The sequence below is a fragment of the Pseudomyrmex gracilis genome, unplaced genomic scaffold (assembly GCF_002006095.1).
Source record: "Pseudomyrmex gracilis isolate BER0280 unplaced genomic scaffold, ASM200609v1 scaffold_290, whole genome shotgun sequence".
NCBI lineage: Eukaryota > Metazoa > Arthropoda > Insecta > Hymenoptera > Formicidae > Pseudomyrmex > Pseudomyrmex gracilis.
Genome location: NW_018020874.1, coordinates 87512 through 111777, shown reverse-complemented (window position 1 = coordinate 111777; position 24266 = coordinate 87512). Strand labels below are relative to the sequence as shown.

General features: G+C 43.1%; 2 protein-coding genes across 2 annotated transcripts; both read left to right on the top strand.

Moving 5' to 3' along the window:
- The first annotated feature begins 851 nt into the window (after positions 1-851).
- Positions 852-11975, top strand: LOC109859796. Its single transcript, XM_020438361.1, has 2 exons — positions 852-1298; positions 8583-11975. Exon 2 carries the CDS (start codon positions 9147-9149, stop codon positions 10812-10814), a length of 1668 nt encoding a protein of 555 aa, XP_020293950.1. The 5' UTR covers positions 852-1298; positions 8583-9146; the 3' UTR covers positions 10815-11975.
- On the top strand, positions 2793-5789 carry LOC109859790. Its single transcript, XM_020438349.1, has 4 exons — positions 2793-3892; positions 3993-4754; positions 4840-5023; positions 5178-5789. Exons 1-4 carry the CDS (start codon positions 2793-2795, stop codon positions 5787-5789), a joined length of 2658 nt encoding a protein of 885 aa, XP_020293938.1.
- Positions 11976-24266: the final 12291 nt, after the last annotated feature.

The window sequence follows — 24266 nt, the reverse complement described above, 5'->3', positions numbered from 1 at the left end:
TAAAGAACTTTAGCTTTCCTTGTGTTATTAGTTTTACTTACCGGTTACCTGCGAGTAAAAGAACTAGAACGTAAGTTGCCAAGTAGGTTAAGGCAATACTAGTTTTAAGCTCGTTTGTTTTCTTTTATGTATATGTATCACTAGACAATATATAACCAATCCTGGGTAACAGGAATTATTGTTAGGAGTATTTATGTTTTTGTAGTTAAACGTAACAAAACACCCTTTTGGCATTAAAGGAGTTACGTTGGCCGAGAAAAAGGAAAAAGGGCCAAAGTTAGTTTTAAGATTATTTTTATTTCTTATACTATTCCTTGTTTCGTTCTTGTTTGAGAAAACCTTGTTTTAAGCGTTAACTACGTATATGTTTTATTTTGTGTAAGAGCCTATAGGTGTAAGACAGAGGCCGTGTTTTGATAGTTAGCGTTTTTTCTTTAAGTTTAGTTTGTGCGAGTAGCCGTCACGGAGGTGAAATAAGCGGAACCCGGGTCTAGGCTGTGAGTGCGCAAGGTACCTGGTGTTAGTAGAGTGGTTGAGCGAAAAAGTTGGTGTTAAGGAAAAGTACCTGGTAAACAACAGTCTGATAGCTACAACGGAACCAAACGTTGTGAAATAAAACGTTATTTGAAGTTTGTAAAATTTTTTGTAAGATTAAGATTAAGAAAAAATTTTATTGTTGTTAGGACCATGGACCGTTGTAGAAACGAGCCATGATAAAATTTTTGCTTAATCGGCAATTTTTGGTAATTTGTTTAATTAACAAATTATGTGGTCAGACAATTGTTCGCCAGTGTCAGGAGACTCTGAAAGTACTAAGGCGTTTGCTTATTTCGCGCCCGGGGAGAATTTTTTGTTCTAGGGAATTTAATTCACGAACGTACCTTAAGGCACGGCACTCATGGATCACTGTGAGTAGTGACCTTAAGGCCGAGAAGACGCGGCAACCATCTTAGCTAGTCAGTCGATCTACGAAAATCGTGCGGAACGGATGCTAATTCCTTAAAGCGTGCGAATAACAAATTTTCGGCGACTCGTGTGTTCACTAACAACCATATAGTGATAAACAAAATACTCAGGCACAGTGATAAGTGTTGTGGTAATCAATATTAAAAGATTATATATATATATATATATACTCGAAATAAACGTTTAGTTTATTGCAAGTGTGAGTGCACTTGTGCAACCTACCGTTTCCAGTCATCCCGAGGGTCGAAACATCCCCATAGACGGAGGGAAGGAGGTTACCCTTGTTGCTTGGAGGACAAAGCAACTGGCGACCGAGATAAACAGTTCATACGGTAAGTCCTTGACTATTTTTGCGCCTAACCCCGGTCACAATGAAGGGGCTTGTCTTGTCGGCGTCCGTGACGCCATTTTATACACGTGTTCGTCTTTGTCCAATTCTCATAACAAAATAACGGCCCACAATCCATGATTACCTATCTTCGGAGACATTGACTTAAGTAGTAGGTCGTTAAACACAAAAGTGGCGACCGTGACAGGATTTCGCTATATCCCTAATTAGGATTAAAAATAATTGTGGAATAAAAACCGTTAGAGAATCAACATCGGCGGCCATCTTGTGTAGCTGAACAGGTCGAGGCAAGTTTGGAACGACGCAGCGAAATCAACTGCGAATAATTAAGACGGTTTAACAATAAAGTGTTAATCGGCGAGTGTTAGAAAATAGAATTTTTGTTAAAAAGTTGCAAAAATAAGAACTTTAATGAAAACTTTTTGGTTCCGCGACTTTTGCGCATTCAATCTACACCACCTAAGGATTGCAAAATTATTGTTTATGTAACAATTAAAACTACGCATGATTAAGGGAAATTTTTTGCATAAACAGGTCAATTACAACATTGTCCGCAAGAATCCAACGCGTTTGTTTTAAAATTAAGTTGCAAAATTAAACCGTTAGTGTTACAGAAAAACAAAGTATATGGCTAAAGTCTGTATGCTTAGTTAACAAATACCGGATAATAAAATTTGCTTAACTAATTTGTTTAACAAATTTCGGTATAAAATAAAAGTTGAGATTAAGGAGTGAAATATATCCTAAACAACTCTAATACCCTAGTTAACAAAATTCAGGGGTCAAGTTTTTGTTAATTGTTAACTTAACTAGTTACTTAACAAATAGAATTACTTGTAAACTAGAAGTCCGAGAGACATAAGACTTGGTATACAACTTGAGGGGATACTAAGCTATAATATCCGGAAGAGAAAACCGGAAGTTGTCGACCATTTTTTCCGAAACCGGAAGTGGTCAGTTAAGGCAAACAAACTATATAGAAGCATTCTACTGAGACATTAGAAATTTCTGGTAGTGAAATTAATGCTTAATTTTTTAAAAAATTTTACTCCTGTAAATAAGTCACTAAACCGGAAGTAGTCAACTCTAAACAGAATAGTCGTGTTTTTGTGCTTTATTAAATTCGTTAAACGATTTCAACATTAGTAATCACAATTTTATAGATTAATGGTTGCTTTCTTTTCGAAACGTGGTATACGGGATGTTAATAATACTTATAGAATTTACTTACCTGTTAAGAGTCCAAAACGTCATAAAGACTAAGGTAGCAGCTCGATATATCTGAAAAGGATAAAAGAAATTATTAAATAATTCATTAAAAATTTTATCTAAGATAGAACGATTAGTTAAAATAAACGTTAAGACTTGAAAAGTTACTTACCGGTGATAGTTAAGTCACTAAAACCTGAAAATAAAAAGAAAATTTATTAGTAAGGATAAACAAAATAAATACCGTAATTAGCTACTTTAGGCAACAATGGCCACTGTAAGAACCCCAAATGACCTTAAGGGTAAAATTGAGACTGCAATGTCCGATGACGAAACAATCCGGACTAGGAGGATAACACAAACTAGCCTAGTAAGCGAGAATTTACTAGACACGACATTCGAGACGCAAGCTCGAGAGACACGAAGTATGACTAATAAAAAAAAACTGATGGGAGCGATCCCAAAAGTTAAAAGCAGTTTGGCGTACGAAATCTTTATCACAACCGAACTCAATCGAAATAAGCCATTAGAACAAACCCCTATGCTGGCTATGCAGGAAATGTTAACCAGTTTCCAAGAACAGATGTCGATGATTGTGGATAGGCTTAACCGAATTGAAATGAGGGAACAGGGAGAGCCTAAAACTGAGGTCTTAGACCACGAGCATAATAAGAGCTTTTCTAGCTACAAAAGTGAAGCTGGAGCGGAAGCCAATCCAATTCAAACACAGAATTCGAATAAGGAAGCGATAGAGGGTAATTTACAAGTCATGCCGTATATACCATTAAACGCCAGAATTCCACATGGGGGTTACTTAATGAATCCATTTGGCGACGTAAAATTTAAAGGCAAAGACACGGGACTAAACCTTATGACTTTTCTGAGAAGAATCGATCGTGTTGTTCTGCGAGAACAAATGAATTCAGACGACGTGTTATTTTACTTACCACAGAATTTGACCGGAACGGCGGCAAATTGGTACGACTCACTAGACGTCGAAACTTATGAAGAGTTCAAAACCCAGTTCATTCAAAGATTCTGGAGTCAAGCGACCCAATCTCGAATAAGGGGTAAATTGTATCGCGATAAGTACGATCCGTCAAAAGGACAGTCAATGGCGGGTTATGCTCGAGAATTGTTTAGCGCGACAAAGATGTTAAACCCACCAGTGTCGGATGAGGAGTTCATAACAGCTATTACGGCGCATTTTGATTTCGAAACCTCGAGAACAATCAGGCCTGGGGTTATTACATCGCTGGAAGCATTAATTGCTTACCTGACGCACGCTGACAACGAACGAGAACGCAAAAACAGATTTAAGGGATATGCTGGTAAAAGTTCAATTGGCAGGGGACAGAATACCCCAAAGTATACCCAAGACTACGCTAAAAAAAAGAAATTACGGCAGAGACCGTGTACCGTCCAGGGACAGGTACAGTAAACGTCCCAAAGATGAGTCTAATTCTAGGGCAAACAGTAAAAAAGATCCGGAACCTAAAATCGAGTTACCACCGAGTAGCGGAAGTAATGATGAACGAGGAACACAAACTAAAAAGCCTGATCGATCTCGGAGTCATAATAAGACGCGTATCACCGAGGTTAAGGAAAGGATCCCGTTCAAACCAAAAGCTAGAGCGAAAGTGTTGGCGATAAAGGATAAAACGGACACTAGTAGTTCAGACGTAACATTAAGTCTTTTGAGAACGGGAGAAATACTTCGAGACTTGGATGATTTTGAAAACCAGGAGCAAAATAAAACTCGCAATCGGGTTAGCTTTAAGATAGTGATTAAAGTCGGTCCTAAGCAGTTAAAAGCCTTAGTAGACACGGGAGCTCAAATCAATGCCATGTCGAAAAGCACGTTCGATGAATTGACTAGTGAAGGTGTCGAACTGACTACAATCCCAATAAACCGCTTCACGGTAAGAGGCGCGTTTACGGATAAGGGGGAACCAGTAGCGTTCAAAACTGCACTAGATGTGCAAATAAATAACAAGGTCTATGTAGTGGAATTCTACATTATGAAAAAATTGGCCTACGATTTAATTATCGGAATGGAATTTCTCGCGAGACACAGAGCAATTATAAACTGTACTGGAGAAAATGTGCAGCTCTCTCTGGAGGAAAGCGCTAGAATAGCGGCAATCAAACGTCTTTCCAGAGAGGAGGCGGAAGCACGAGTAGCAGACATTATAGCCTCTAATAGCGAGTTATTTGAAGAAGGCATCGGGTGTGTTAACCATTACACACAAAATAAAAATGGCAACAAAGGTCCCTTTTAAAGCGAAAACATACCCAATCCCAGAAGTTCATAGAGACGCGGTAACAAAATACAACGAGTTGGAGGAGATGGGAATCGTCCAACGTGCGCCCACTCAGTATATCAACCCGTTGGTAGCCGTTGTAAAGAAGAACGGAAAAATACGGTTATGCTTAGACGCAAGGGAACTGAACAAGAGGATGAAAAACGACCACTCCCAACCGCCTTCGATAGAGGAGGTATTTCAGAGAATAGGGCACAGAAAGTTTTTTACAACTCTAGACGTGACCCAAGCCTTTTCAAATCCCACTGAGTGAGGAAAGCCGCAAGTATACCGGATTCGTGGTTAACAACCAGACATACGTGTTTAATCGGTTACCCTTTGGGTTGAAGACGTCAGGCTCATCATTCGCCAGAGCGATGAATTTAGCCTTAAACGACCAAAACTTAGACTTTCTAATAGTCTATCTAGACGACATCTTGATTGCGTCTAACTCCTTAGAGGAGCATATGGAACATTTGGAGTATGTTCTAAACAAATTAAAACAGGCCGGATTTCGACTTAATCTGGACAAATGCGAGTGGTTACAGAGAGAGGTCACCTTTTTAGGCCATACCTTTTCTGAAGTAAAAGCTTCGATGAATCAGGAAACGCGCGATGCTGTTTCTAGGTTTGAAAAACCAAAGACAAAGAAACACCTACAGTCATTCCTGGGGCTGATAAACTGGGACAGAAGGTTTATCAAAAACATGGCGAGAATGACCAAACCTCTCGAAAAGTTGTTGCAAAAAGACGTCAAGTTTGTCTGGACTGACGAGCAGCAAAAAGCCTTTGACGATATAAAAACAGCGTTTAGGGAGGCAGAAGATCTATTCCTGCTGCGCAAAGGCTACAATTTCGGAATAAGCATGCTTCAACAACGGGTCTCGGGGCTAGAATGTTTCAGTATACCGACAAAGCACCCGAACAGCATTTCACAATTGCTTACGCTAGCCGTAGTTTAAAGGGGGCAGAGACCAATTATACCATAACGGAGCTGGAATGCCTAGCGCTCGTATGGGCACTTAAAAAATGGCATACAGTCCTTATGGGTCACAAGGTTAAGGTATACACCGATCACAGAGCCTTGAAGTTCTTAAGCTTCTGTACGGAAAATAGCGGCCGAATAGCTCGATGGTTCGAGTTCCTACAAGAATTCGATCTCGAAGTAGAACACATACCGGGCAAGCAAAACATAATAGCCGACGCGTTATCCCGAAGCTTTGCCGAAACTCAGGTTAAGGCTCAGCAAAACAAAACCAAGTATATCGCTTTGATTAATTCACCTCGCGATGGGCAAGACATATCGCAATGGGCGGACCTAATTCGCGAAGCCCAACAAAGAAGCGAAGTCTTACAAGAGAAAAAACTAAATAATCCCGATATATATCACGAAAGACATGGTATCATACGAAAATGGACGGCAGTGGGTGAAAGGATACCTATATCGGAAGAGTTCGCGTGGGAATTAACCAATCTTATTCACCGCTACCTGCTCCATTTTGGTACCGACAAAGTGTTGTTTTATATAGCTAGGTACTTTTACATAAAAAAGGCCGAAAAAATAGTTAGGGATGTAGTCACGTCTTGTCACATATGCCTAGCGACTAAGTATTATACGAGGGCCACGGTAGGACAATATTACTACGAGGTTCCAAGAAAACCCAAAAAGACGGTATCTATGGATCTGTATGGTCCGTTACCGCAAACCCCGCAAGGGAATAAGTACATTTTAGTGTTGTCGGATCATTTCTCAAAACTTGTTAAACTGTATCCGATTAAGAACCAAAAAGTGGACACTATATGTGACACGTTGCGCGAGAAATATTTAACCGAAGTAGGAACTCCCGAGGAAATCCTCACCGATAAGGGAGGCCAATTCGGGTCTAAACGGTGAAAGGCGTTTGGTCAAGGACAGGGTTTCGAGACTAGACATACGTCTCCCTACAACCCGCAATCTAACCCTGTAAAAAGGGTAATGCGGGAAATTAACCATGTAATCAGAGCGTACGCGCATGGAAGGCACACCAGATGGGATGAAATCATTCCACGCCTAGTGTTACGTCCTGACCTACGGTTACGATCGGGTCCTAACGGAGGAACGCAACTTGACACACGACACTTTTGTGTATTATATCTCGGCACACTGACCTAATGAGATAAGGCAAGCATGCGAGTCGAGNGAGACTGTTCAACGACGTAGTCAAGTCAACGGACTTCCCGATATTACTTGTCTAACGTCTTCTCACTCGTCGGTCCTCTTTTAGGTCTTAGAAACAAATCTAATTTACCTGGGACAGGACCTGGCGATCACGTGACGAGATTACAGGAATGAGTTTTCAGGATAGATGTTCAAAAGTTCATTTAATTAGTTAAAGCCGTTTCATTTTTATGAGTATATAAGTCATTTTTATTCAAAATATTAACATTTAGATTTATTCAAAAAATATATTCTTACGCAAGTTGAATTAAATAATTGGACGTGTGATGAAGTTCGGTGCGAATTTGAGTATACATTGGCATTGTTATTATTTTTAATCCTGGGAGTTCGTTATTAACATTACTGTTAGTATTTTCAATATTTTAAATCCTTATGTAAATGAGCACCGTCACTATTTAGGCTATTACCGGATAGACGGGGGTTGGTATGCTTCGGTCCGCTCGCTCGACGGGCAGCGGTTCTCCGCCGCAAGGTTCGGTTTAAATATCGCGTTGTTAGAATCACGGTTGATTTTCGGAGCGGTATGACAACCACATACGATTCGCTACTGCTCAAAGTTTGACAGTGGTGATTGGAAATCGGCAGCGGTTCAGAACAACTGACGTCGTGAGCTGCTAATCCGACAGGAACAAAAAGTCAGCAGCGGCTCGGAACGACAACCAAAGTCGTGAGTCGCTAATCTGACAGAAACGAAAAGTCAGCAGCGGCTCGGAACGACAACCAAGGTCGTGAGTTGGTTACGGTAGAATGTCGAGATGAGTGGTTGATTCGCTTTGCCCAAAAGTCAGGAGTCTGTCGGCTGGACTCAGGTGGAATGAATTGGTCGTCTCCTCTGATGGAAGTTGTCACGAGTCGCACTGTTCACTCGGATTTACGTGCCGAGATCGATATCAAATTAAGAATCGTTTGGATTGTCGAATTCCAGACCGAATAGGAAAAGCGAGTATCTTTTTGTACGACCGAATTGACTCTAAGTTAAATTGTTGAATCGCACGAGAAGAAATAGAACTGTGTTAATAATCGTAATGCTGGTTATGAAGCTCCGACTCTCCGGTGTTCCAACGCCTTATATATGGTGATCTCGGGGCGTAAACCCTTCTGATTTTTGCCAATCGTCTTTAGATTTTACTCTCCCACTCTTTACTGATTAAAATTCCGATCTTTCATTTGCTAATCCGATCAGGCGAGAGGACCAATCATCGACAATCATTCCTTCTGATTCGCTCAACATTTGTTTAAAGTTTGTTATCTGCACGTGCAATTTCCTGTTTATTTTCGGTGCCCGAACATTCCNTGCTAGAGATAAGCGGACCGCCTAAATTATCTAAGTTTATATTCGTGAACCAAACATCCGGGCTACTTGTTGATTAATTGACCAATACTCATTTGAAAGTCGGTAANAGTGATTAGATAAAAAATTGCGATACGGATTTTATCTTAGTTCAATAGGTCCTCTGTTCTCTGCTCAAGGATTGTTACTTAAAAATAAATTCTAAGGCGCAAATCTTACAGCTAATTTATGTCTGGTTCCAAACAGAAGGGGACCGTGGAGTTCAGGACGTAACACCTAGAATGGGTGCTAAACTGGACTGAACATAGCAGCACCGGAATTCGTCCGATAGATCTGCATGAAGATCTACAAGACAACGAGGAAGACATCGATCGAGTGCTCAAACCGAAATGGTATGAGGAACTGCAAGGTCCGAAGAAGACTTTCCATGAAAAAATCCGTCTGGCTCGAGGACGGTTACTAGCGAGTCAACAAAAAAGACGGGTGCAAGCGGAGAAGAAGGGCACAGTCTACCAGGTGGGCACAAAGGTGTGGGTTAAACTGCACCGGAGATTAGATAAAACTCGCAGACTTACCAGAAAAATACACCTAGTGTACGAAGGTCCGTATGCGGTTAGGCAGGAGATAAGACCTAACGCGTACTTAATCGAAGACTTGGAGAGACAAACGATAGGAGTCTACAATTCACGACAATTGAGGCCGCACAAAGAACCAGAGTATCGGCGATTGGACTACATCCACACAACTGATGACCACTCTGGCAGCGAAGCTTCAAAAACCACGTCGGCAGTGACGGCGGGCTCGTCGTTGATGACCAAGTCCAACTCCAGCTCGAAGAACCAGAAGAAACCCTGCAAAGATAGAAAAGCAGAAAAACAACCAAAGAAGGTTACTAAACGAACGGGAAAAATAAGGCCACCTATGGGCACTTACCGTCATATTTACGAGAACGATTCCGATCCTGAGGTAGTGGAAAAAATGGAACGTTTTGTGAAAGAAAGAAATCCTTCGGAGGAGATGGTGCGCGGCTACTACGGCACACTCCAGATCCTTAGGAAGTATCGCGAGCCATGGGAAAAAGAATACCTCGAACAAAAAAAGGTGCAACGATCAGTGGATGCTAAAAGATCCCGGAAAAGTATCAAGTACTCACCTAGGTCCAGGAAATCCCGCGACGATCCAAACAGCGACGATGATAACCAACACGTTGAGGAAAGACCTAAAAAGAAGTCAAAGATCCAGCAGCGTGCACGTCCAGGAAAGGGTAAATCCAACAGTGACCTGAAACAAAAAGGAAAAGAGGTTAATACAAAGGCACAGAAAAGACAATATGACTCAATATTCGAAGGCAAATTCGACTCGGACGTGATTCAGACAGTTAGAAACTTTGTCAAAACCAAGAATCCGACGAGATCAGAGGCATTCGCGAAGTACTTAAAGGTCAAATACGCGCCGAAGAAGGAAGAAAGGTTCGTGTGCGCGATGGAAATCGCTGAACTAAGTGATGAAAGTGAAACGGCGACAAGTAGTTCGCAGGACACTATACGTCTCAGTGATATGCCCGAGGGGGAACTCGATGACGATTCCGCGGCGTGCGCGGAAAGAGTCTCCGAGAACTATGCGATAGCTAGTGCGGTTTTAGATAGAGCGTGCGCAAAGCCCGAGATAAACGCGACGATGGTTGGGCATAAAATTAAGTTACTGTTGGACAGCGACGCTAAATGTAATGTGATATCCCATGACTTATGTGAAAGTTTGTTACAGTACCCCGAATCTGTATCCCTTGTGGCTATGTCCGACGTTTCGTCAAGTGACTACGAACCAGCGAGGAGAGAGATTCAGACGAACTTCACTGTGGCTGGAGTCAATCTTCGCGCAAGTTTCATTGTTGTCGAGAACACATCGTTGTTGTCTGCGGCAGTCGGTCGAGACCTGACCAACAAAATAAGAAAATGCGCTAAAATGTGCAGTTTGTTTTCAGGCGCTGAAAATCTCGAAATGGAGGACAAGTATACAACACTCTTGGAAGCAGGACAGATGTCGGACGACTCCGATATAGAGGAAATCTGCCAGAAGATCCAGGAGACGGTCCAAAAAAAGAACGAGGTAAAGGCGCAACGGGACATGTTGAGAGACATGTTAAGAACCAAGCTGGAGCGTGAACGAAGAGAACGCGACAGATATATGGAGGAGTGCGACCGGATTAGAGACATGTTGTCAGCAGAGGGTGCAGCAACACCGGAAACACTATCGGAGTCCTCACCAAGAGCGAAGTCTGACAGCAGTGTGTTGGTTAAGCGCGCGCTGAAGCGTACGCAGACGCCCGTGTCGTGTTCCCGGTCGGAGCCAACCAAGGCGCGGCGCAAGGGGATGATAGACGAACGGAGTTCTTTGGCGTCGATACCGACGACGAGCGGAGGGTCGTGCGAGTCCTCAGTGAAGAAAAGACGGCGTAACCGGGAGGTGTCTCTACTATAGGAGGAAACGTGGCAAAGCGTTGAGTTAGGAGCAAGGACCTGAAACAAAAAACAGGGCTTGCTGGACTTACTAAAGAACTTTAGCTTTCCTTGTGTTATTAGTTTTACTTACCGGTTACCTGCGAGTAAAAGAACTAGAACGTAAGTTGCCAAGTAGGTTAAGGCAATACTAGTTTTAAGCTCGTTTGTTTTCTTTTATGTATATGTATCACTAGACAATATATAACCAATCCTGGGTAACAGGAATTATTGTTAGGAGTATTTATGTTTTTGTAGTAGTTAAACGTAACAAAACACCCTTTTGGCATTAAAGGAGTTACGTTGGCCGAGAAAAAGAAAAAAGGGCCAAAGTTAGTTTTAAGATTATTTTTATTTCTTATACTATTCCTTGTTTCGTTCTTGTTTGAGAAAACCTTGTTTTAAGCGTTAACTACGTATATGTTTTATTTTGTGTAAGAGCCTATAGGTGTAAGACAGAGGCCGTGTTTTGATAGTTAGCGTTTTTTCTTTAAATTTAGTTTGTGCGAGTAGCCGTCACGGAGGTGAAATAAGCGGAACCCGGGTCTAGGCTGTGAGTGCGCAAGGTACCTGGTGTTAGTAGAGTGGTTGAGCGAAAAAGTTGGTGTTAAGGAAAAGTACCTGGTAAACAACAGTCTGATAGCTGCAACGGAACCAAACGTTGTGAAATAAAACGTTATTTGAAGTTTGTAAAATTTTTTGTAAGATTAAGATTAAGAAAAAATTTTATTGTTGTTAGGACCATGGACCGTTGTAGAAACAAGCCATGATAAAATTTTTGCTTAATCGGCAATTTTTGGTAATTTGTTTAATTAACAAATTATGTGGTCAGACAATTGTTCGCCAGTGTCAGGAGACCCTGAAAGTACTAAGGCGTTTGCTTATTTCGCGCCCGAGGAGAATTTTTTGTTCTAGGGAATTTAATTCACGAACGTACCTTAAGGCACGGCACTCATGGATCACTGTGAGTAGTGACCTTAAGGCCGAGAAGACGCGGCAACCATCTTAGCTAGTCAGTCGATCTACGAAAATCGTGCGGAACGGATGCTAATTCCTTAAAGCGTGCGAATAACAAATTTTCGGCGACTCGTGTGTTCACTAACAACCATATAGTGATAAACAAACTACTCAGGCACAGTGATAAGTGTTGTGGTAATCAATATTAAAAGAATATATATATATATATACTCGAAATAAACGTTTAGTTTATTGCAAGTGTGAGTGCACTTGTGCAACCTACCGTTTCCAGTCATCCCGAGAGTCGAAACATCCCCGTAGACGGAGGGAAGGAGGTTACCCTTGTTGCTTGGAGGACAAAGCAACTGGCGACCGAGATAAACAGTTCATACGGTAAGTCCTTGACCATTTTTGCGCCTAACCCCGGTCACAACCTTCCCTGGGGCAAAACTTGCTTGGAGATGCCGACGTCAAAGCATCCGTCACTAAACCAACGAAGGTATTGTAATAAACTTCCATGTCTTCCACTGAGGATGAGAGAGCTCTAATCCTCGCGTCCACGTACTTCCCAGTCTGTACGAACAGAGTGTAACCTGGCGGATCGTCTAGCCGGCAACGGAGTGTCCGGGCGTAGCCCAGAGCACACAAGAACCGGAAAGTGGTCGCTACCTCATGAATCACTGTCCACCTTCCACGAAAGCCGAGGTGCCATCGAGCTGTGGACAAGAGTCAGATCCAAAGCCGAGTACGAACGGTAAGAGTCACTGAAGTAGGTGGGAGACCCGTCGTTCAGCAGGATTAAGTCTGAATCTTGAATTGCTTCCCACAAGGCTTCCTCCACCGGACACGTGCGGGTGGAGCCCCAACCTACATGATGAGCATTGAAGTCTCCTTCAAACAGAACCTTTTTTGTACCAAACTGCGACAAGAACCTTTGCCATTTTTCAACTAACAAGGCCCCCGAACCAGGGGGGCGGTAGCACGCCACCAAGACCAATGGTTCACCTCGCAGAAAGACCTCCACCGCACAAGCCTCAATCTTACCTCCGCAGTTGTATACGCCGGAAACTTTACGATACTTGATTGAGCGGTTGACCAGTATCAGGACTCCTCTTCCTGGACGCCCGATTCTGTCTTCCCTCACCGAGTCGAATCCCTTTACAATAAAGGAGTTCGCAGGAGTGAGCCACGTCTCTGAAATTAAAACAAAATTATAGAACATGCATTTATGAGTCAACTCAGTAAACTTTGGTAAAACCGACTTTGCGTTCCAATGAACAAGGCCGAACGGATCATGCTTAGTCTTTGATCTCTGACTAGACATTGTTAATAGTTACCTAACCTTCTGTACTTGTTAACTTTGTGTGTAAACTAAGAGTATTACTTATGCGCTTGAGCAAGGTGTCAATATTATCCGCTCTCATTATTTGGTCCACCAGCTTGAGCACTTGTTCCTTAACTTCCTCCTCACAAAAACGAGACCCGGGCGGCCACATCCAATTCGACGAACTGGCTGATCTAAAAGCCACCGGAGCGTTAACCAGCTTAACCCCACCACGGCTGGGAAGGGGGGGAAAGTTCTTCAGTGTCTTAACCGGAGCGGTCGTATTCCCAACTCCCTCCGTCCTGAGGACCACTGACCGGGCCTCGAAGAAGGGGAGATTGTCAAACGCCATTACTCTGGAAATTTCTATCTGCCTTTTGAACATGGAGCACGATCGGTCCAGGGCCGCGTGTGTTCCTTTGCAATTGACGCACAGCTTCTCGTTAGGGCATGGATTATCCCTGCCACTCTTGTGGTTGCCCGCACACGTTAAACACCGCGGGTCGTTTTCGCAGAACTTGCTCAAGTGACCGAAACGGCCGCAGTTAAAACACATCCGGACCGCCGGGACGTACGGCTGGATCGGGTTGACCGTGCGCAGAATCATAAGAGTCGCTGGATAAGATTTACCTGCCAGTTCCAAGCACACCGTCTCGGAATCAACCCACTCCCTCGTGGATCTGTTTCGTCTACGAAGTCGGAAAAGCTTCAGCAACATTACATTGGAGTTTTCATCTTCAATAAGTTGTTTCAATTCTTCCAAGGGCATATCCAATGGGATATCTCTCACAAGGACCTTCCTGCTGAGTTTATATCTGGGGATGAACGCATTCATTCCCGCCTCTTTTACATATCTGTTTGTCAAAGAAACGTTGGCCGTTACTTTACACGGGAAAACAGCCTTCCACGTGTCACGGCCGCACCTGTGAACGCTTGTGAATTTCAGGTTAGCTGACGTGAGTTTCTTAGAGATGGTAAGGAGTGAAATTTTCCTCTTCCTCTTCCACAGCCCCTACGTATCAGGGGCTGTTTGAATGCAAAAATGAACAACGAAGGGAGCCTGGGTGAAAGCCTCGTACTTTTGCGGTAAATTATCTCTTACCGTGATAGAGGACGTCCCGGCCTGTGTTAACTGAGAAGCCGGCGTCGAGGCACGACGGGGGCCCTTTGCGTCAGGTGTCTCTACCAACTGAGAGGGTGAGGGTTCCTCACCGTCAGTTCTCCTTTGAGCGACGTGAACACTAGCCGGATCCGACGGCGTCGCCAAGTCAGAAACCATCTTCTTCGTACATTTCTTACTTTTTGCTGCGGTCATTCTTGAACTTCGGACAGCCTCCTCGTCCGTGGAAGGATGAGGCCGCTTCAAACTTACACCACTTGACGTCTCTATTTCCATTTCCGAGGACGGCGAAGCCGACCTCGGTCCAGCAGTCACGTTATCCATGAGGAATAAGCGCAAGTCGTTGCCTATTTCCTCATATGCCGGGGAAGGCGGGACCCCGCCATCCGGCCGATCGTCTCTTGATAGGTTAACTGAGGACAGGGTTGTGTCTCACACGCAAAACCACCGGATAACCCGGATAAACAGTACTGAGTCACTCCCGGGAGCGACGGAGGACCCCGCTGGGGAGGAAAGAGCCAAGAGAACGCACGGAAACACCACCGAGGAAGCACAAAATTCGCTCAAACACAGGAGAATGCGGGAAAACGTGTTCCCGCCCGAATTGCGCCACCGGAAGTCCCACCATATATATAATACTTCTATATTGGTAGTACGGTGCCGACCTGAAGTCCAAATGTTACGGTGCAGACAATATAGTAGCCTCTCTCTCCAGCTGCTTTGTGCGCATGCGGTGAACATTCAAGCACGTTTGAGCATTTCTCTTTCTCGCGTTCTTTCCAATGCTTCGTCTCGCTCGCACTCGCTTAGTAGACGCGTCTGCGCATGACGCTCGACTATCTATGCCCATATTTGGACTTCGTGCGTCTCCCTTTCTCGGGCCTCGTGCTTCTCATTGCGAAGATACGCGACTAGCCACGGCTGATTAATACGCATCAACGTCAAATAATACTACTCTCAATGTGTTGAAATAATACCACTCTCATCAAATAGTTAGCAGCACTAGTGGCCCATATAAATATGGCTGAAGGTTGTTTAGAGGTCAAACCCCCCCTCCCTCCCGCACCATGGCTTTACTCCCCTCGCCTATAATATTTCTTAATGCTTCTTCTTTTATCTCCATGTTTGCCATGTTAAGAAATTGTCTTCAGCGTTGAGAGAGACAGCTGGTGTTGAACAGTAGTCTCATCTTTGTCTAGCAAAGTAGTGGGGGAAAAAGAAGTCTTCGCTGATTGATAGAATAGTAGTGGAAAAGTGGGGATAGAAAAATAGTGGAGGTGAAGAAGAGTGAAAGAGATTAAGGGGTGATGGTAGGTTAGATGGTATGAAACAGTAGGTCCTGATCCCACCACAGACATTGATAGACAGAGAAAGAGTTACTATTCAAAGTATGTTGTCTCTCTCAACGTTGAAGACATCTTTTCAGCCAAACGCGCAGTCTATATATTATACGTCTATGGTTGCGATCTTGACGAAGTTGATTGATTTGTGCTGAGACTGCGCAAAAGGCAACTTCGTTCGTCCTGTGCTAACCAGTCCTATTCAGTTTTTTGTTGATTGAGAGCAAACCAAACAGGTAAACTTAAACGTTTCTACCCATTTGGATAGAGTAATCCAAAGGGCAGTACGTTCTGTACTTTCAAACTGTCGTTTTCACGACATCTTTCCAGTCGAGTGTCGGCTGGCCATAACGGTCAAGATCTGTCGCCATTTTGGCTACAAGTCTTACAGTCGTACGTGTGCCGCGGTTCACTTGGTAGCGCTTAGAAACTTTGTTAAGTTCTAGGTCGCCCGGTTAATCGGTCAGTAAGTGCTCCCCTTATGTTCTGTTGCTGTTGCCGCGTTATTTTGTGTTGTCCTGATAGGTTAGGAGTCGCGGTATGGCGTCTCAGTTATCGCAAGTAGAAAAGGATGTGAAGAGGAGGGAGGCCCGTTTTGTGGCTTCTTCTCCTCTGAGAAGGGAGAAAAGACACGTGTGGGTACTGGCAGTGGTGTAGCCAGTCCTGGAGGTGTGTCGGTTGTAGATAGTATAGCTCAGAAGATGGGATTAAGGACGTTGTAGCGCGACGTTGTAGTCCGATGCAAAAGTTTTATGTCTGAGTATAGGTTAGGAAACCCTACTTTTAGCCATATATGTGATACTTCTATATTGCTCGCTTCGTATACTTTTCATAAGCGGTTTCTACGCCGATGAAATGAGACAGACGATAGATGTATTGACTGTTTTGCGCATGCTCAAGATTCCGAGTTAGGGGAGTAGGCTGCGTAGCATATATACTGCGCAAACTTTACAAAGAAAGGTTAGTGCTGGTTAGTACCGGATACTTTTTTTATAAGACTTACCCATGTATTTTGAAATATGGTCTTCTCTTGACGGCTTGCAATTGCATAAATAACATTTTTTTCTATTCGACATTTCTAACCATACATATTGCCACGTAGCTTTGCTTCAGCTATATATAATATGGTTTCTGCGCATCAGAGTTGCAAGATCGAGCAGAGAGCAACGAGAGATCAAAGCGGTGGGAGTACGCACACAAGCAAGAACTGCCACCCGTGTGCGCACACGGAGGGCGGTTCTCGCTTGTGTGCGTGTCTCCACCGCTTCGATCTCTCGTTGCTCTCTGCTCGATCTTGCAACTCTGCTGTGCATCCCCATGGCATCCCCACTAACCCCCACTCTCACGATTCAGTGCATGCGCAGAACGCACATTTCCTCTAACAGAGTGAGGAAACGATATCGTCTGTACCGTGATGTTTTCGGAACTTTTCAAGCCAATATAGGAGCAATATAGGAGTATTACATATATGCTTTTAGCGGTATCGACCGAAAACTTTTGTACAGTCTGCTCTCATACACAAAAAGAGTATCTGTTTCAATGCACACCCACTATAAAACATTGTCCAGAGTGACGATCTGGCAACGTTGCTATCCGCTTTCACATGCTAAATAACAGGAAAAAAAACTTCAGTTCTTTTTATCACTATATCTTTAAAACTAAACGGTCAATCATTTTGATTTTTTTTTTCTAATGTTCCTAAAGGTCTCTTCTGCCATATATCCGTTTTTAGTCACTCTCTTGTTATTCTCTCTTATTATAGAATTAAAAGTACATGATTTTTGTATGAATTGTGTATACACTACATAAGAAAAGTATACTCTTCGGAACCAATTATCTCACGTTCGGAACGGTCAATCTTTTTAAAACTTGACCAGCGTGTAAATATTACATTTATTAACGTATATCCAAAGTTTCAACTTTTTCTTGTTAAATGCGATTCGCGCTACAACGTCCTTAAGCGGTGTAAAGAAGAAAAGTGGTAAGTGGGAGCGTTCCGGTGAAGAATTCTCCCCCCCCCCCCAAAGAGAACTTCTCATGCTCTCTCGGATACACAAAGACAACTTCTTCTCAACAAGTACCACCTAGAGTCCAGAGGCCCGTTTTTGGTGCATATTGAGACGTGTAGGCCTCAGGGCACCCCCACTGGGGGTTTTAACCTTAACTCTGAGACAGGTAAGAAAGTTGCCTCCCTCAGTGTTATTGGATTGGGTAAGAGACTTAATAGGTTAATGGCAAGCAGTTTATGCATGCTTACGACTTACGTTCTGTCGGAAAAAATAAGTTCTCTGTGTGCTTTCCTACAGGCAAGGATGCTAACAACTTCGTAGAACACTTCAAGAACGTCTTGGGATGTGTCACTCCCTCTGAGAAATGGATAGCTCACATCCCGTTGTTTAGAGTTGTTAGACAGTTCGTTGTCAGAGGAGTAGATGAGGAGGAGTCGGCTGAAGACTTTGTTGCAGGACTGCGACTCTCTTCAGGGTGGACACAAGAGTGGGTCCCTCCTTTTGAGGCGGTGAGAATTACTCGCAGAGCAGGAAGCCCTGAAGGGAATACAGTGTACGTAGGTACGAATCAGTTCATACTTAGGTTCCGTTCTTATAATGTACCTGGTTCGTGCTTGTATTATGGCAAAAGGTTGTCTTTGGTCCCGTATGTGTATAAGGTCAGAAGGTGTGAGTATTGTCAAAGATTGGCCACACAAAACATACGTGTAAACAGACGGGAAATGAAAACAAACAAGTTTGTGAGAGGTGTGGTAAGAGTGGCCACGGTAGGTCCTCTTGCCCTAGTCGCCAGGAGAGTTGCATCAATTGCGTCTGCTCCAGGGAGAAAGACACTGCCCACCAAGCCTCCTCTCCGAATTGCCCTTTGTTTAGGAGACAGAGAGAGATTAACAAACTGATGGCTTTCCGTGACCTGTCTTTTAGGGATGCAGCTAAGCTGTACAATGGCGGTGTGAGCTCGGGTGCCTAACGGCATGGTGGGTTCGGGTCCGCCTCTACCCTTGGCACGTCTGTTCTCCCACCTACAATGGCGGAGTTCTGGCCTCCTGTGGGAGAAAAGAAATTTTGGTTTTTTGCTAAGGACCGTCCTTCGTCGTCCCGTTCTTTAGTAAGTACAGGTATAAGTGTACAAAGTGATTCTTTTTCTAAACCAGCGACCCTGTACGGTCACAGACAGGTGGCAAACCTCAACTCTGACGTTGGTGGGTCCGTTCCATCGACGCTCTCCTTTGCAGAGGTTACTGGGCTGAGCACGTTAGCCTCCTCAGTACCTCCTGACGGTTCTCTAGTTAGGTTGAGTAAAACCGATAAGGGAAAAAACAAGGATGTAGATAACGATCTTACACAGAGGAATGCTGTCTTTCCACATTCCTCTAACTTTAACCGTCTGAGAAATCTCCTTACAACCTTCCCGAGTACAGAGGATAATGTTATCGCTCTTATTGTTAAAAAATATAAAATTGACACAATTATATTACCTAATAAATATTACCTAATCTTACGAACCTCAGCACAAATGACATGCATAACCTTATCACAGAAATATTATCATTGTTCAGAAATCATAAAACTAACCCTTAGTAAACTTTCAACGTCTAGTATAAATCGGTTAGAGTACTAATATGAAAAATATTACCCTAGTGCAGTGGAATTGTTGTTCACTGGTGCGTAACCGGACCGGTGATAGAATCATGGCAAAACTTGAAACGTGAGCTACTTAAGATGTTTGAGAGACGTGTCCCCTTTTATAAATCCATGCAAAGAATCGAAGCCAGAAGATGGAATGTCGGAAAAGAATCGTTCGACCAGTACGTGTTGGCAAAAATGTCGCTAATGCATTTGTTAGACATACTAGTGAAAGACGCAATACAATTGTTGATTAGTGGCATAGTGTCGAGCGCGATGAGAGCAACAGCTCTCTCCATCGCGGGTAATTCTCTTGAAGACTTCATAGAGAAAATGCGCATTATAACAGAGGGTTGTACCGACCCTGAAAAGAAAAGTGTGTTGGTGACAAGTGCTAACAAGGCGAAAAATAACGTCTGCCGAAAGTGTGGAAAACCAGGCCACCATCATAAGGCCTGCCGCAATGACATTTCCTGCTTTTATTGCAAGAAGGCAGGATATCGCCAATATAATTGCCCGGCCCTACGAGAAAAAGGCAAGAGGCCATATGCTCATCACCAGCAAACAACTCAGACGGCGGCGGCAGTGGCGGACGAAGATTCATGAAGCGAGACAGTTTCTACCGTATCGAAGGAGGATTCTCTCAAGTTGGAGCTCGATGGATCTATCATCTGTGTCGACAGTGTGGGTGACCGGCGGTGCGATCTAACGGCGATGGTGGACACGGGGAGCCCGGTCTCCTTCGTTAAGTATAGCGTATATTTAAAAATAATTAAACCGTTGGGTTATTCGTTAGTAGCTTCAAAGAGAAAATTCGTGAATATTAAATGCTTACCGTTAGATATGGTAGGAATGGTAACGGTCGATCTGACGTTGCGTCTCCTGAAAAATAAAAGAATGTCAGTAAAATTATATGTTATACGTGATCAGGCATTTGCCAGTAATTTTATATTAGGACGAGAATTTATTTTACAAGAAAAACTTACCTTAATCTATAGACTTCACGAGGCGCAGTCAGACGATCGAATTGATACAGTTACGTTGTTTGAACAATTGCCGTTGGATGTCGAAGAGTGCGTTTCGTCGGATCTAGAAAGTAAACTAGGAGATTGCGAGATTGATTTTGACCGTACAATAAAAGAACATTTAATAGAATTAATAACCGAAGTTGAGAACAGAAATATTGAAACGGTTGACGATAATTACAGAGTATCCGTGCGTCTGAAAGACGATTCGGTTTATGCATATGCTCCGAGGCGTTTCGCATATGCTGAAAAAATGGAATTGCGCCGAATCATAGACGACTTAATTAGCCGCGATATTATACAGCCTAGTGTCTCGCCGTATTGTGCTCGTGTGGTCCCGGTGCGCAAGCGTAACGGGAAAATGAGAATGTGCGTCGATCTTAGACCACTAAACGCGCGGGTTATAAAACAAAAATACCCTTTTCCAATTATCGAGGATTGCCTTTCACGTTTGGCGAAAAAAAAAGTATTTACGTTGCTCGATCTAAAAGAGGGGTTTCACCAGATAAAGGTGGACAGTGCCTCTACGAAGTATTTCTCGTTTGCTACCCCCGACGAGCAATACGAATTCAAGCGTTTCCCATTCGGTTTTTCTGAAGCTCCAGCGGAGTTTCAGAAGCGGATAATTCAAGTTCTGAATCCGTTGATTAGAGAGAAGAAAATTGTAGTTTATATTGATGACATATTGATCCCGTCGCGCACGGTGGAAGAGAATTTGGAAACTTTAAGAAAAGTTCTCGTTTTGTTGAAACAATATGGTTTCCAGTTAAATTATAATAAGAGTTTATTTTTGCGTAAAGAGATAGAATTTTTAGGGTATATCGTATCGGCGAACGGGATGACACTGAGCCCGAGACACACTGAGGCAGTTCGTCAATTCAAACGACCGGAAAATGTAGTTGAGGTGCAGCGATTCTTGGGATTGGCGAGTTATTTTCGCAAATTTATTAGAGATTTTGCAATTAAGGCAAGGCCGCTTCACCAATTGCTACAGAAGGGAGTCGCGTTTGATTTCGGTAAAGAGTGTCTCGAGTCATTCGAAACCTTAAAAAAAGAGCTTACGTCTGCGCCGGTGTTGGCCCTGTATGATCCAACCGCGGAAACAGAACTCCACACGGACGCGAGCAGCGTAGGACTCGGCGCCATGTTACTTCAAAAACAGCAAAGCGGGTTGTGGGCCGCTGTTGCGTTTTTTAGTAAGGCAACTAATCACGCCGAGTCGAAATATCACAGCTTCGAACTCGAAATGCTGGCTGTGGTACGCGCCGTGGAAAGATTCCATTTATATTTGTATGGGATGGATTTTGCCGTAGTGACCGACCGCAACGCTCTAGTATATGCAGTTAATAAGGCTAATTTGAATCCGCGAATCGCGCGATAGACGCTCACCCTTCAAAATTACAACTTTAAGGTGGTTCACCGTCCAGGTGACAGAATGCGGCATGTAGATGCTTTAAGTCGAGCCATAGCTTACATTAATGAACTCCCGTTAGAAAGAGAATTAGAATTCAGACAGCTCGCTGATTCCAGGATTCGAGAAATAAGTAGCAATTTAGAAATGAACGAAAGCGATAAGTTTGCATTAGTCGACGGCCTTGTATATAAAAAGGACGGAGAATCATTAAAATTTATCGTACCGGATGCGATGGTAACGAGTTTGTTGAGAGCGCATCACGATGACATGGCGCACTGTGGATGGGAAAAAACTTATCAAGGAATAGCGCAAAATTATTGGTTTCCTTCCATGCGAAAGAAAATACACATGTACATTGAGAATTGCTTTACCTGTTTAATGGCGAACGAATCAAACAATCGTTTTGAGGGTGAAACCTAGTTTGTACCCGGTACCGTGCCGTGCTTTGGAGATATTGCATCTTGATCATTTCGGCCCGCTTCCGGAGACGACGGGCCATTACAAGCATATTTTTATAATAGTAGATGCATTTACGCGTTTTATGTGGCTGTATCCAGTCAAGACCACGTCGTCTCGGGAGGTTATTAAATGTTTATCAAGCTTATTTGCAACTTTCGGAAGGCCGGAAAATATAGTAACCGATCGAGGAACGGCGTTTACCTCGCAAGAGTTTGCAGTTTTTATGGAAAAATTAAGTATATCTCATCGTAAAGTTGCGGTAGCGTCGCCGTGGGCAAATGGAACCGTGGAACGGGTTAATAGATTTATTAAAAATTCTTTGATTAAATCGGCGGATTCCGCTGAGGCGTGGAGATCTAACCTTGAAACAGTGCAATATGTCGTAAATAACACATATCATTCTGTTGTAAAAACTACGCCGGCAAAACTTATGTTCGGCTTTGACCAGCTCAATTACAAAGATCATGCGTTTGCGCAGTTTACAAAGATTTTAGCCGACACTGACGCGTCTGTAGAAAAGGAACGTGATAATGTGCGCAACGCGGCAAAGACAGCGACAGAGTTAATTAGAACATATAATAAACAATATAGAGACGCTCATGCACGTAAGCCTTCTGTTTATAACGAGGATGAATATGTATTAATTAGAGATTTAAGCATAAAGGCGGGAGAGAATTCTAAATTAAGACCAAAATATCGAGGTCCGTATATGATTTCTAAATGCCTGGGTAATAATCGTTATGTTGTGCAAGATATCCCAGGATTTAATATAACAACGCGCCCGTACAATTCGATTCTCTCCGCTGATAAAATCAAGCGCTCGATTAATCCAGTTCGACAGACTGAAGGGGACAACCCTGCTGTAAATAAAATTGTAATTTAATTAAGCGTTGACTATTTATAATTGACATGAAGTTTAGCATTGTTATACTTTCTAATTATGACGTGTTTATATTTAGCGATTGGAGTTATATATACCGTTAAGTTCCTGAAAAAAAAAGAGTGAAACTATAAGTTAATTATGCGATGATTGTTTGCGTTGTTGTTATCCATAAGACAAAGGTATACTTACCGCCGTGTTTCTGAAAAAAAAAAATGAACAAAAAGAAAGTTGATGTATGGGAACAACATTATAAATTATATGCGTGGCGAACTTCGGGACGAAGTCCGAAGGCCAGGACGGCCGAGCTGCAAGATTGTTCGATGTGCGGCGCCACTTCCCGGTGGTTACGATTAGCGCGCTGCTAGCAGCAGCGTCAGCGGGCGAACGCGTACACGCGGAAACCGCGTGGCAGACGAGAATTCGAGAGTCTTCCAGAATTCGAGAAGACGTGTGTTCTCGTGCCGAAAAGAACAGAGGCGGACTTCTGTAACGGGCGACCCGAACGGTCGTGCAGAAGCTGTCGTACCGCGAGCGGAAACTTGTAATAAGAAAGCTGTCGTATCGCTAGCGAAGACTTGTAACAAGAAAGCTGTCGTACCGCGAGCGAATTTGTGTAAAGAACACGGTCGAACTGTCCACGAGGACTTAGTGGTTATTTTGTTAATTAAAGACTTATTTAAAGACAACAAATAAATATATATTTGGCCAGCGTAATAATTATGGTGACGTGTTCAATTTATTCCTGACAAATATTATTCGTCGTGTCGCAGTAAACGGTTGTCGTGTCGGGCAAGGCAAGGTCAAATATTCTTAGCTCTTGTTGTTAATTCGAACTGTTGAGCTATTGTGTCGATGTTTGATTGTAACTTGAAGGTGAATTCAAGTACATCTTGTTTGTTGGTCTCAGTAGACTTTATTATCGTGTCGTGTCGGTTACAAAGAAAGAAAATAAATTCAAAATTTATTGTCGTGTCCAAAATCTTTCATATTGTTTTTTATTTAAAGCAAAAATAATAAAATAGTGTAATAACCTAACCTAACCTAGATGCGTATATATGTGTGTGGTGTGTGTGTATGTGTAACACATATATGTAATACTCCTATATTGCTAGTACACACGGCGTCAAAAATTCGCGGAGTAGGTGAGGGGATCGGAGGGCAAGCGGGGGGGTTGCTCGTAGCGCCAACAGGCGCCGTACGAACTAAGTAGTAGTCCACAACTACGTCGTGTCGATAATGTAACTATTCTTCTTTATTATTTTCTTCTCAAAACGTAAA